We start from the raw sequence: 11,306 nt of genomic DNA, 5'->3' as shown, positions 1-11,306 counted from the left end.
TTAAAGTTGTTATTGCTACATAACAAGAGAGGTAAAGTTTCTAACCCTAATCATATATGGTTTTCGGATATGTATGCTAGTCATAGGGTTATTGCTTTGGTATTCATAGTTGTATGTTTAAATTAGAAAAACCTAGATCCAAAGCAATTAGGGTTGCATGTACACCATAGGAATGATGTTATGCTGAAAACCCAACATTTTGTTGATTTCTTTATTTCCTATAGTTGACTTAATAGAGTTTACAGTACCAATCTTACCTTGTTGACTTGAAACATAGTTGTTAATAACCCGTAGCAATTATTACTAAAGATTATTGAAGTCCTAGGCTTAGGTTATTATAGTTGTTAACCTTAATGTGTATGAATGTATTAGACAACCAAATCTATACACCAAACAGATTAGCATGACCATTGAGGTCATGTGACCCAATCAAGTCTCTCATGATACAAACTTAATAATAATTGTTTAGATGGTTAATTGTATGACCACAATGTTATTTGTCTGAATAATTATAATGTTAGTTAATCGTACCAAGAAAACTAACAAGTATAGGAATCAATGAATATTACTAATATCCATTGCACTCTATAAGAATCCACAATAACTGAAAGGTGTAATCGAATCTATGTGAAAGCATCTTCATCTTTTTTTCTCTACATCTAATCTCTAGTTTTGTTTCGTTTTGAGTTTTAAATGCATTTAGTTAAATTTACTAAAACCCCCCATTCTACTTTATTGTTCATAGTTTAATTAGTAACTGAATTAACTGATTTGAATCATTCCCACTTTCCTTGTGTTCGACACCTGGTCTTACCTCTACTACACTACTACACTATTATGTATATTGCCTAGTGTGTGTTACAATTTAGTTATGATAAAATTAGCTTTATAAATTTAAAAAATTGATACATCTTTTTTTGTATATAGTTAACCGCATATCATTAGTTAATATATTTATGCAACTATATCTCTATCTACGTTTTTAATGTTTTTAGCCCGAAAAATTAAAACATGTAGCATTTGGTAGGATATTTTCACAGGCCAGTTTACATTTTAACAAGTGCACATCTGCTAAAATATAGATTTTTGCAAATGTTTATCTATGAAAATGTACGTTTTAGCAGATCTTCACATCCGAAAATTTATATATTTATTTAAATATCTAGTTATTTACCATATATATTTTTAATATTATGATTTGGTTGCTAATGAGTAACAATTATTAGCTAATGTAGCCTGAGTTGTGATCTTATTATTGGATAATGTACATTAAGGCCAACGCCGGTAAGGCAAAAGCTACGAGAGGCCATTTAATCGGTAGAATGTTGGAGTTATTCCGCAACACAATGTTCGAATGGTGGGTGGACGTACCTCGTATCAAGTATGAACAATTTCTTCTTCATTAGTTGATGTTGCATGAGGTCAAATCGGACCGTCGACTATTATCCAAGTAGTAGTTACAATTTTTGATTGGAGATTGATTGCTTTATTTGCTTTAATTTTGGCGGTTGCCATCATGATGTATCGAAAAAAGATTTCAAAATTGTTGAATCATCATTCTAGAGGTGTTTTCCATACGAGATTGGTAGTTAATTTTTAGTTGGAGACTTGAGCTCCCTAATCACTAATAGTTTTACTATATTACCAATGAGACGCAGTAACAACTTGCTTGTTCTATGTTCTTTGTAACAAATTTAAGCCCAAAATCTAAAGTGGGGGATATGATTCCTTGCATATGTCAGGGGTTGGCGATCGATATTCTTAGGCACTTGGGATTGGGGACACGGATGGTTATCCCCGCCCCATTCCATCCCTACTCCCCCTCACCAGTTCATCCCCCTTCCACATCACTGGTAGAAACCCCATGTAACAAACCTTATATCTCTATTGTTAAAGATTTAAACATTACATTTGTTCTTCAGTTCTTGATAAAACCTTACTTCCAAATATCTAGAAACAATAAGAAAAATAAAAAAATTTAATTGTTTCTTATGAGATTTCTTTTACACTAATACAAAGAAATATTGAGATTATAAAGACCATCATGAAATCTTCAATTGAGAGGCTTCACTAGAAGTTAAAGTTTTGATTTAGAATCTCTCATCAACTGACTTCACAAACCACAAAATGTAAGTCCATGATGAATTTTGTGACGCCATGATTTTCCTCAAAATTTTCATTTATGTTTTAAAGCCTTTTAATTGAAAATACAGCATAAGACTTTATTTGTTCATTTGAAACATTTTAAACCAAACCACAATGTTACGTTCGTAAAAAAAACCAGCCAACGAAAATCATTTAAGTGTAGCGGAAGAAAAATAGATAAGTAAATAAAATGAGTTCAAGTGACAACCTTTATTCTATTCAAACTACCCAAAAAGTGTCCTAACCTCACCAAGTTAAACTCCTAATCTACTTGGACCGACCGTAAAGCACCTCGCAAAGAAACAAGTGTTAGCACATACTTCGTGAGCTGGTAAAAGTTGTGCACAACCAAGGAAAAAACATACAACTGCCTTACAAATTATGATCAACATATATCATATAACCATATATCATAATTCATTTCAACCGCATAGCATATATCATACTACTACATAATACAACTCATTTAAATTGTATAACATATATCATACTACCACATATCATAATTCATTTCAATCGTAATATATATATATATATATATATATATATATATATCATCTAACTGATCATCATATATAATTTCAGTTCAACCGATTATTATATAAACTCAATTTTAACCGATTACTATATATACTTTGAATTCAATAGATTACTATATATAATCTCAATATATAATTTCAATTCATTTGATTATTATGTATAATTTCAATTCGACTGATTATCTACTAAGGGGTTTCTTAGTCATACCTAACCCAATATTTTACCCCGTTCACTACTTGTGTGCTGAGTCAGTCAAATGATTTAAGTGGGTCATGATTTCCACCCAAAACACCAACCCTAAGACTCTCACTTTCATTACTTTGACATGCAAGGCAGGGGAGCTTATGATGTCATTTAGGATCGGTTCAAAATAGTGTCAATTCAACAAATACACATCCTGACTCCCACATGATGCTTGATCTAGCCAGAACCATAAAGCCAACATCACTTCATTCCATGAACATCAGAGTGTCCAAAAAGCACATATTACATAACCATTTAGAAAGACCGTGTAACTCACAACCGATATGGCTTAAGTTCTTTCAATCAATTAGACTCGCTAGCTACTACCTATGTACACTATTTTACCCTACAAAAGTAAATATAAAATCAACATATACATGCTACTCAAACAACCAAAACGAGAAATATAACATGTATCAAAATTTAGCATGTCATCAATCTATCATAATACATAACTACTTATTCATTAAGCATCATCACCCCATGCAAATACAACTAGTATATAGCAACCATATTATTACAACAATCAATCTCCATGGCATATCAATTCACATAATGCAAAAAACACGATTCGACACAATTACCACAAGCATTAGCTATCTAAGAAATATCCTAATTTGCCTCAAGAATCCACTCATAAGGTGTAGTTTTTGGTCATGTACTGGCTTTAAGAAAACTATGGACTCACCTTAGCCTCGATGAATCTCTCCTTCCACGTTAAGCCTTGTGCCCACTTAAAGTTGTCAATGCCTCTCCTATTAGCACATATATCACTAAATTGTTAAGTGAATTCCAAGTTCATAATCATAGCTTTAATACATGTTAAATTATTGTATTTTAAGCTTTCCTAGCCCCACCTTTGTTTATTGTTTTAGAGATATATCAAGATGTATAACTATAAATGTCATGATCTTAGAGTCCCTGAAAACTAGGCTTTATTTCCTAAAACTTTTATATCTGGTGAAATTTCCTAATTTGGGATCAGTTTTCCTCTAGATCGCTCGGAAGATCATGTCAGATTGTTGGAAGATTAGAAACTTTTGGCTAACTAGAATATCTTGAATAATCTAACATTAAATCAAGCTTGGTTTTCAAGAATGTACTACCTATGTGATTACACTGAATTAAAATAGAGGAATTAGTTTAGGAAAAGGGTTTTAATCTTTTGGAATTGTAGAATCCACAAAGATCAAAGATAGAGGGTGTAGGGGACGCACTTTAAGCCACCAATCTTCAAGAAATCATCACCAAAATTCCTTGATTAATCCAAGACTTTTAAGAAAGGAAGCTCTACCTTACAAAGAGTTTATATGATTAAGGAGGATGGAAAATGATATGAAATTCGTCACTTAGGGTTAGGGTTTCTTAAATAGGCCAAACTTTCATTTTAGACCCTCAAACTTTTGCAAAATCCGCCTTCCCCATATATAGGTTCAAGGTTTATATTTTCACACTTCTGCCCCCTCCCCCCCCCCCCCCAAAAAAAAAAAATATTAATATAATAATAACATCTAATGGTCATGAAAGATTCCAACAAAAGGAAGTAACTTAACGGGAGACTAACCACATTAACCTAAGGAAATTTGGGTCATTACAAATTCAACGACTCACCTTGACACATTATCTCTGGTACAATGAAAATCTCTTTGATACCCTCTTCTTTGTTTCATGATTTTCTATTCAGGGATTCCTTCATATTTCGTAATTAGATATGAAAACGGACCCACCGATGCCAAGATCCAAACACAACATAAAAGAACTCTCTGGTTGAAACGAAGATGAAGATGGAGCGGTGATAGATGAAGATGGAGCGTTGAAAGGAAGATGGGGATGGAGCTAGAACGCATTTGAAATATGAACTTCATCAACATAGATGATGGTACTCGGGGTGATATATATAAAAATGAATTGGATTCCAAGAAATACAAAATTGATACATTTTCAGCCTCGTTAATGGTTGAATTAAGTCTCTAATTCATAAATATAAAAACATTTATTTTAAATAATTAAGAATATATATTATTAGTTAAAACTTTTATTTTAAATAATCAAGAATATATATTATTAGTTTTTATTTCTAATATATTTCGAGAAACTATATATACCCTAAACGCTAATATTTATCATTGGCTAAGTCAAATATATTTTGGGCGTGTTCGAAAAAAATAGCTGGTAGTCGGGAACTTGTAGCAGGTAGCGGGTAACTTCTAGTTGTTAGCGTTTTGTTAAACGCTACGTGAAGTAACATTTGGATTTAGAGCGTTTTGTTTAAACTAAACGCTAGACGTTTGTAGTGTCGAACGAGACTTTCTGTTCAAAATGGAGCATTGTCAAACACTAGAAGTTAGAAGTTCTCAAACGCTCTCAGACGCTCCATGTCAGACACGTCCTTTATTTCGAAAATATATAACTATCTGCCATTTAACAAGATACAAACTGTTAAAAACTTCTTTATTTGTTTTCTAATTGTTTAAAGTAGACTTCATAAATAATTTGGGCAAATTTACGATTAAATAAGCTCCCACAACTTGTCTAGATTTAACTTTGATATTTTACAGTTTTAGTTCAATGTTTTTTTAATCAATCTATCCATTCAGCTTTATTACGAAATACCCAAAAAAATCTCAATATTTTAGGTCACTTTATGAGATAGTCCCAAATTACTTTTTTTAGCAAAAAAGTCCTAAAAACTGGCAAAATGTTGCATTCTAACCATTTTTTTCATTGTTTAGCCGGTAACAAATTAATTTGGGACTATTTCATAAACTGACCCCAAATATTGAAACTTTTCTGCAAAAAATATAAATATTGAGACTATTTCGTAAATTGTCTCAAAATATATAAGAAAAACTTTTTTTATATATTTTTATACTTTAAAAATAAAATTTATACATCTAAAGATTGGTTTTTTATACATTTTAAAATGTTTTTTTACATGTAAAAATAAGTGTTTTATGATACAAAGATTATGTGAACTTATTTGAAGATTGTGATGAAGATTGATGCGAAGACACTCATGCCGTTAACCGTTTTAAAGATTGTTCTACGTCTGTCCGCTATACTTAAGCATGACATGGTCTATTCGTTATAACTTTCTAGTCTATAAACAAAAGGGTTAGGAATTGTCCAAAAGTTTGTCTTATACCTGCATATGGTCTACCTAGGGGTGACAATTCTAGACCCAATATGTAGCCCGATACGAACCCGACATAAAAATAAGTGGGTTTGGGTTGAGATTTTTTACCCGCTAACCCACCAACCGGTTTTTTTTATGGGTTAGGTTGGGTTAGCTATTTGGGTTCGTGGATCAACCTACTAACCCGACTATATATATATATATATATATATATATATATATATATATATATATATATATATATATATATATATATATATATATATATATATATATAGAGAGAGAGAGAGAGAGAGAGAGAGAGAGAAAGAGTGTGTGTGTGTGTGTGTGTGTGAGCTGGGTTCAAATGTGGATTGACATCTATTGTGCGGATGTGTGGACAGTGCTATTCTGTGAGAATAACAAAGAAAATATGTTGTTTGATAATATGAATATGTTATTATAGACTGTTGTTAGAATATTTATTAAGTCGTATTCTGTAATTCAATCACTTATAAGGTTATTATAGACTTTTTATTATTATTCTTATTCTATCTGAATGTTGTCAGAATGTTTATTAAGTCGTATTATGTAAGAATGATAATCAGTGAAAAACGATCCGTGAGGACAAAAATAAATAAGAATGAGTGGGAATGCATGAAAATGACGATAGTTGTGTGAGGTTGAACATATTCACATTACTAAACAACCTATTATGTTAGTAATTTTCATAGAATAGTACTGTCCACACGTCCGCACAATAGTTGTTTATCCACATGATAACCTAGCTATATATATATATATATATATATATATATATATATATATATATATATATATATATATATATATATATATATATAATAAAATTTTATCTATGGATCAATTTAATATATGGCATAATCAATGTTCTAAATAACGTGAGGCGTGGCTTGGCGGCAAAGTAAAAGTTAAGGCATGACAAGCCTTGGCGAGCCATGACGTTTTTCAAGGCGTGACTATTATATATATATATATATATATATATATATATATATATATATATATATATATATATATAAAGAGATAAATAATATAATTATTGATTTTTATCAAGTATGTCAAGTTTTTAGAAGTGTTATATTAGTATTTAATATAAAAAGTTAACAAAAACTCAATTATTTTAGGCCCGATAAAAAAATCAAAAAAAAAAAACTCGCGCCTTGAAAAAAAGTTCGAACCATATCGCAATAAGGCACACCTTGACACGTTATTTGGGCGTCACGCTTAACAAACCCGCCTTGAACGTTTTCGTAACGGCTACACCACGCTTTGAGGCGCGTCATGTCGCGTTTTTTAGAACCGTTGACATAATTGCACTTTGTATGAATGTTTTCAATTTCATTTGAATGTTTATGAGTTTACTACTTTATAAGAAATGTTGATGAGTTTTTGAATTTCCAACCATCAACCCATATATTATATGAAAACATTCATTCAAAGCCATAAAGTTATAAATTCATGAACATTTAAATGAAATTGAAAACATTCATGCAAAGTGCAATTGTATCGTATATCCATTGATTCATAAATGAAATTTTAGTTTTTTAAATATAATAAATATAGCGGGTTGATAGCTTGACCCGCAAACCCAAATAAGTAACCCAACCCAATCCATCAAATTTACGTGTTGGTAGGTTGGTGGGTCAGAAATCTAAACCCAAACTCGCTTATTTTCGTGTCGGGTTATAGGTTGGGTCGAGAATTGTCACCCCTAGATAGAACATATGCGGATACAAGACTCACTTTTGAATAAATCCTAATCCATCTGTTTATACACTAGAAAGCTACACCGAACAGACAACGACACGCTTAAGTATGGTAGACAGACGGAGATCAATCTTGAAAACACTTAACGTCAGGAGTGTCTTCGTATCAATTTTCATCATTATCTTCACATAAGCCCACACAATCTTCGTATAATCAAACACTTATCTTTACATGTATAAAAACGTTTAAAAATATATAAAAAAACTTATCTTTATATGTATAAAAAATGTTTTTAAAATTCTTTTTTATTTAAATATTTTTATACATGTATTTAATAATACGTATAAATATGTTTAAATGAAAAGTCTTTTGATTTTGGGTCAGATTACGAAATAGTCCCAAATTAATTTGTTATTGAGAAAAAAAAAGATCAGAATGCAACATTTTACCGATTTTTAGTATTTTTTTATAAAAAAAATTAATTTTGAACTATTTCGTAAACTGACCTAAAATATTTGAATTTTTTTTTGAAGATTTCCCTGCTTTTATTTTATAAAGTTTTGGTACTTATTTTAAGAATTTTTTGTCCAATTTTTTTTAATATTATTCCTATTTTTTTTTCAACTTTAATTTTTATGTATTTTCTTAAACTTATACTTCCTTTATAATTATGTTTTTTGTATACAAAATTTCCAGAGAATCAAACCGAATCGTATGAGATGCTACCTCTATAAACAACATTTCTTCATAAGTCCTTTATTTTAGTCAATATAACTTATCCAAACAAATCCTAAACTCTACACTTAGTCAAATAACTTAAACTAGTGAAGATACAAAATGTGTCACGATAAACTTATGCTATTCTCACCTAACAGTTTTTCCAAAAAAGTTCCTCATATAAATCTTAATATTTATATCGATTAAAATTATTATTAAAATGAAAAGACCTTATTTTTTATCGTCATCATCATTTTTAACTAAAAGTATGTACCAATACTTTGACTATAAATAAGTTTAGTAGTACGAGAAAATCAATATAATATTTAAAAAGCTAAATACAAAAAGAAATAAAAAGGAGACAGCAAAAGAAGAAGGCGGAAAGCATGGTTTCTAATAATAATACTTTATAGTAACAGAATAGAGAGAGAATGATAGAATAGAAGAAACAACTCCTTTCACATTTCCTCATAAAAACTGCTCCTCTCTCTCTCTCTCTCTCTCTCTCTCTCGTATGAATCCGATATTCAGAAGCGAATCCTTGACTGGTTCGGGTAGTCTTTACCCGTATCCATATTCCGCCATTACAGAGGTGGAGAAGCGGCAGTTATTCTTGAGAAGCTATCAGTTTAGCAGGAAGCAAAGCGGTGGTCAGAGGGTGAAGAGATCTCTGTTTCGTGTGAAGAAACTCATATGGGTAAAGCTTCGTGCTGCGAAGAAGATCCACAGAATGATTTGGATGAAGATACGCCATGGATTCTTCTTCTCCAATGGGTTTAGGAGGAAAAGGTTCATTCGTTTAAATCATCACAACAACCCTTCTTCTTCACTTTGTTTCTGGTAGGAATTATAGGATAATGTTAAGTTTGTTTGTTTGTGTTGTTGTTTAATTTATTGTGATGATCATATATTTGTGTTAATTAACTTGGAATTTCGTCGTAGTAAGGATTAAGGAAATGGTTCATGATTTCAATCGCATCTCTCTCGCTTTTCTTTCTAATTTTTTCAACAGGGGAGTGATTCTGATTTTGTAAATATGAGTACTTTTTAATATAAACATTAAAGTAAGTTTTGATAGAAGAAACAAATATAGAAAAATGTAGGGAAGTCATAGGTGGTGAAGTAAATAATTATAATAATCTGGAAGAAGATCGTGCAATTGGTAACATGTTGTGTGTAGAGGAAGGAAAACGATCCTTCTTCATCACAGAAAATCGTATAGCAGATTACAAAATGAGAAAGATAATAGGACAAATCTTATAAATTTCATAACTTCATTCAAAATTACTATCTACTTTTTTACACAATTTTAAATTATTGAACATATAACATACTTGTATTTTTATTGATTATTTAATATATACTATTAAATAATTATTATGTTTTTATACTTCATGCAATTAGTGCATCGTTTTTTAATTAGATTTCATTTTATTCCTTTAATTGTGTTTTAATTTTAAATATTTTTTATTTCTTTATTAATAAATTATTTATATTAAATAATTAATGACAGTTTATTTATGAAATAATATTTATATTGATTATGTAACATTTTCAATCATTTTTTTATTTTTATAAGTACAAATTTTAGTAGATAAGGATATAATAGTTAATTAAAAGATATTAACCATTAGAGATATTTAATTAGATGTTAATGTTAGTAAGTGACGGTTTTTTTAAAATCATAATGTAAAATCCCAAAAATTCAGGATAAAATTTTCATTTTTGAAGTAGTAAATAACATCCATTTTTACAAAAATTCAATTTAAGGCAACCCATTTGTTCATAAACCATTATTCAGGAATCAGATTTATAATGAAGATATTGTGGAATCTCGAACCATAAACTGTTGATGTGTGTACATCCCGCCTTCGCAATTTGATAAATACCTGCAAAATTTTTAATCCAACTATAAGCACAAAGTTTAATGAGTTCCCCAAAATGTCACATACAATATATATAACAACACGTAGTTGCATCGGGTCTGTAGCAACCCCGAGTCCGTATCAACCTCGAGTCCATAGTGACTCTGAGCCCAGATCGGCCCCATCAGGTCCGTATTAACCCCGATTCCGTAATGATCTGAGCCTAGATCGGCTCCATCAGGTCCGTATTAACCCCGAGTCTGTAATGACTCTAAGCCCAGATCGGCGCCATGCATACAACATACAAGCACATCAACAAGAGTCACAAAGACAACATGCATAATCGACACGAAGTGTCCTATAGTATACTGAGAAGACTCACCTCGCAAGTAGCAGCTAATTAAACACCACAACTCTCACCCAACAAAGGCTGATCCTACATGGCACATAACAACAATAAAGAGTACCCTCTCAATCTACAATCCAAAACCCTTAATCTGACAAAAAGTCAACCCATTTCGAAAGTCAATAGTCAAAGTCAAAGTCACCAGCCAACAATACTAACAGTTGGCTCTCACGTCATGACCATCCCTTGGCCACGTTGTGATAATGCACACAACCCGATTGTAACTCGACCTCGCTCCAACTCAACTAACTTAGTCACGGACAACCCCAACAGCTGATGCCACGATGTGAGCCTTCCATGGTCACATCGTGAACACATCTAGACAAATTAGTCGAGGGACTTCACATCGTTACATCATGACAATCTCCTGGTCACGACGTGACCGTTGTCTAAAACAAAATCCTAATGGTTTGAGTCCTTAATCTTTTAAGCCAAACCTTCCAACCTTCCACAAGGCTTTCCCCAACCCAAAGGACCATAAAAATCGTAGTTTTTTAGTCATGCATGTCCAATGCATGACTTGAAC

At 31.3% G+C, this 11,306-nt stretch overlaps 1 protein-coding gene across 1 annotated transcript; it reads left to right on the top strand.

Annotated features, from left to right (window-relative positions):
• The first annotated feature begins 8,902 nt into the window (after positions 1–8,902).
• Positions 8,903–9,487, top strand: LOC145138514 (uncharacterized). Its single transcript, XM_079072595.1, has one exon. The coding sequence runs from the start codon at positions 9,024–9,026 to the stop codon at positions 9,351–9,353; it is 330 nt and encodes a 109-aa protein (XP_078928721.1). The 5' UTR covers positions 8,903–9,023; the 3' UTR covers positions 9,354–9,487.
• The last annotated feature ends 1,819 nt before the right edge of the window (positions 9,488–11,306 follow it).

Source organism: Lactuca virosa, chromosome 9 (genome assembly GCF_052849685.1).
Source record: "Lactuca virosa cultivar CGN04683 chromosome 9, Lactuca_virosa_CGN04683_v6, whole genome shotgun sequence".
Lineage (NCBI taxonomy): Eukaryota > Viridiplantae > Streptophyta > Magnoliopsida > Asterales > Asteraceae > Lactuca > Lactuca virosa.
Note: the sequence above shows the minus strand (reverse complement) of the source record. Positions and strands in the feature narration are given on the sequence as shown.

Excerpts from the sequence above, each read along its gene's own strand:
- LOC145138514 (XM_079072595.1), top strand. The coding sequence starts at position 9,024 with ATGAATCCGATATTCAGAAGCGAATCCTTGACTGGTTCGGGTAGTCTT.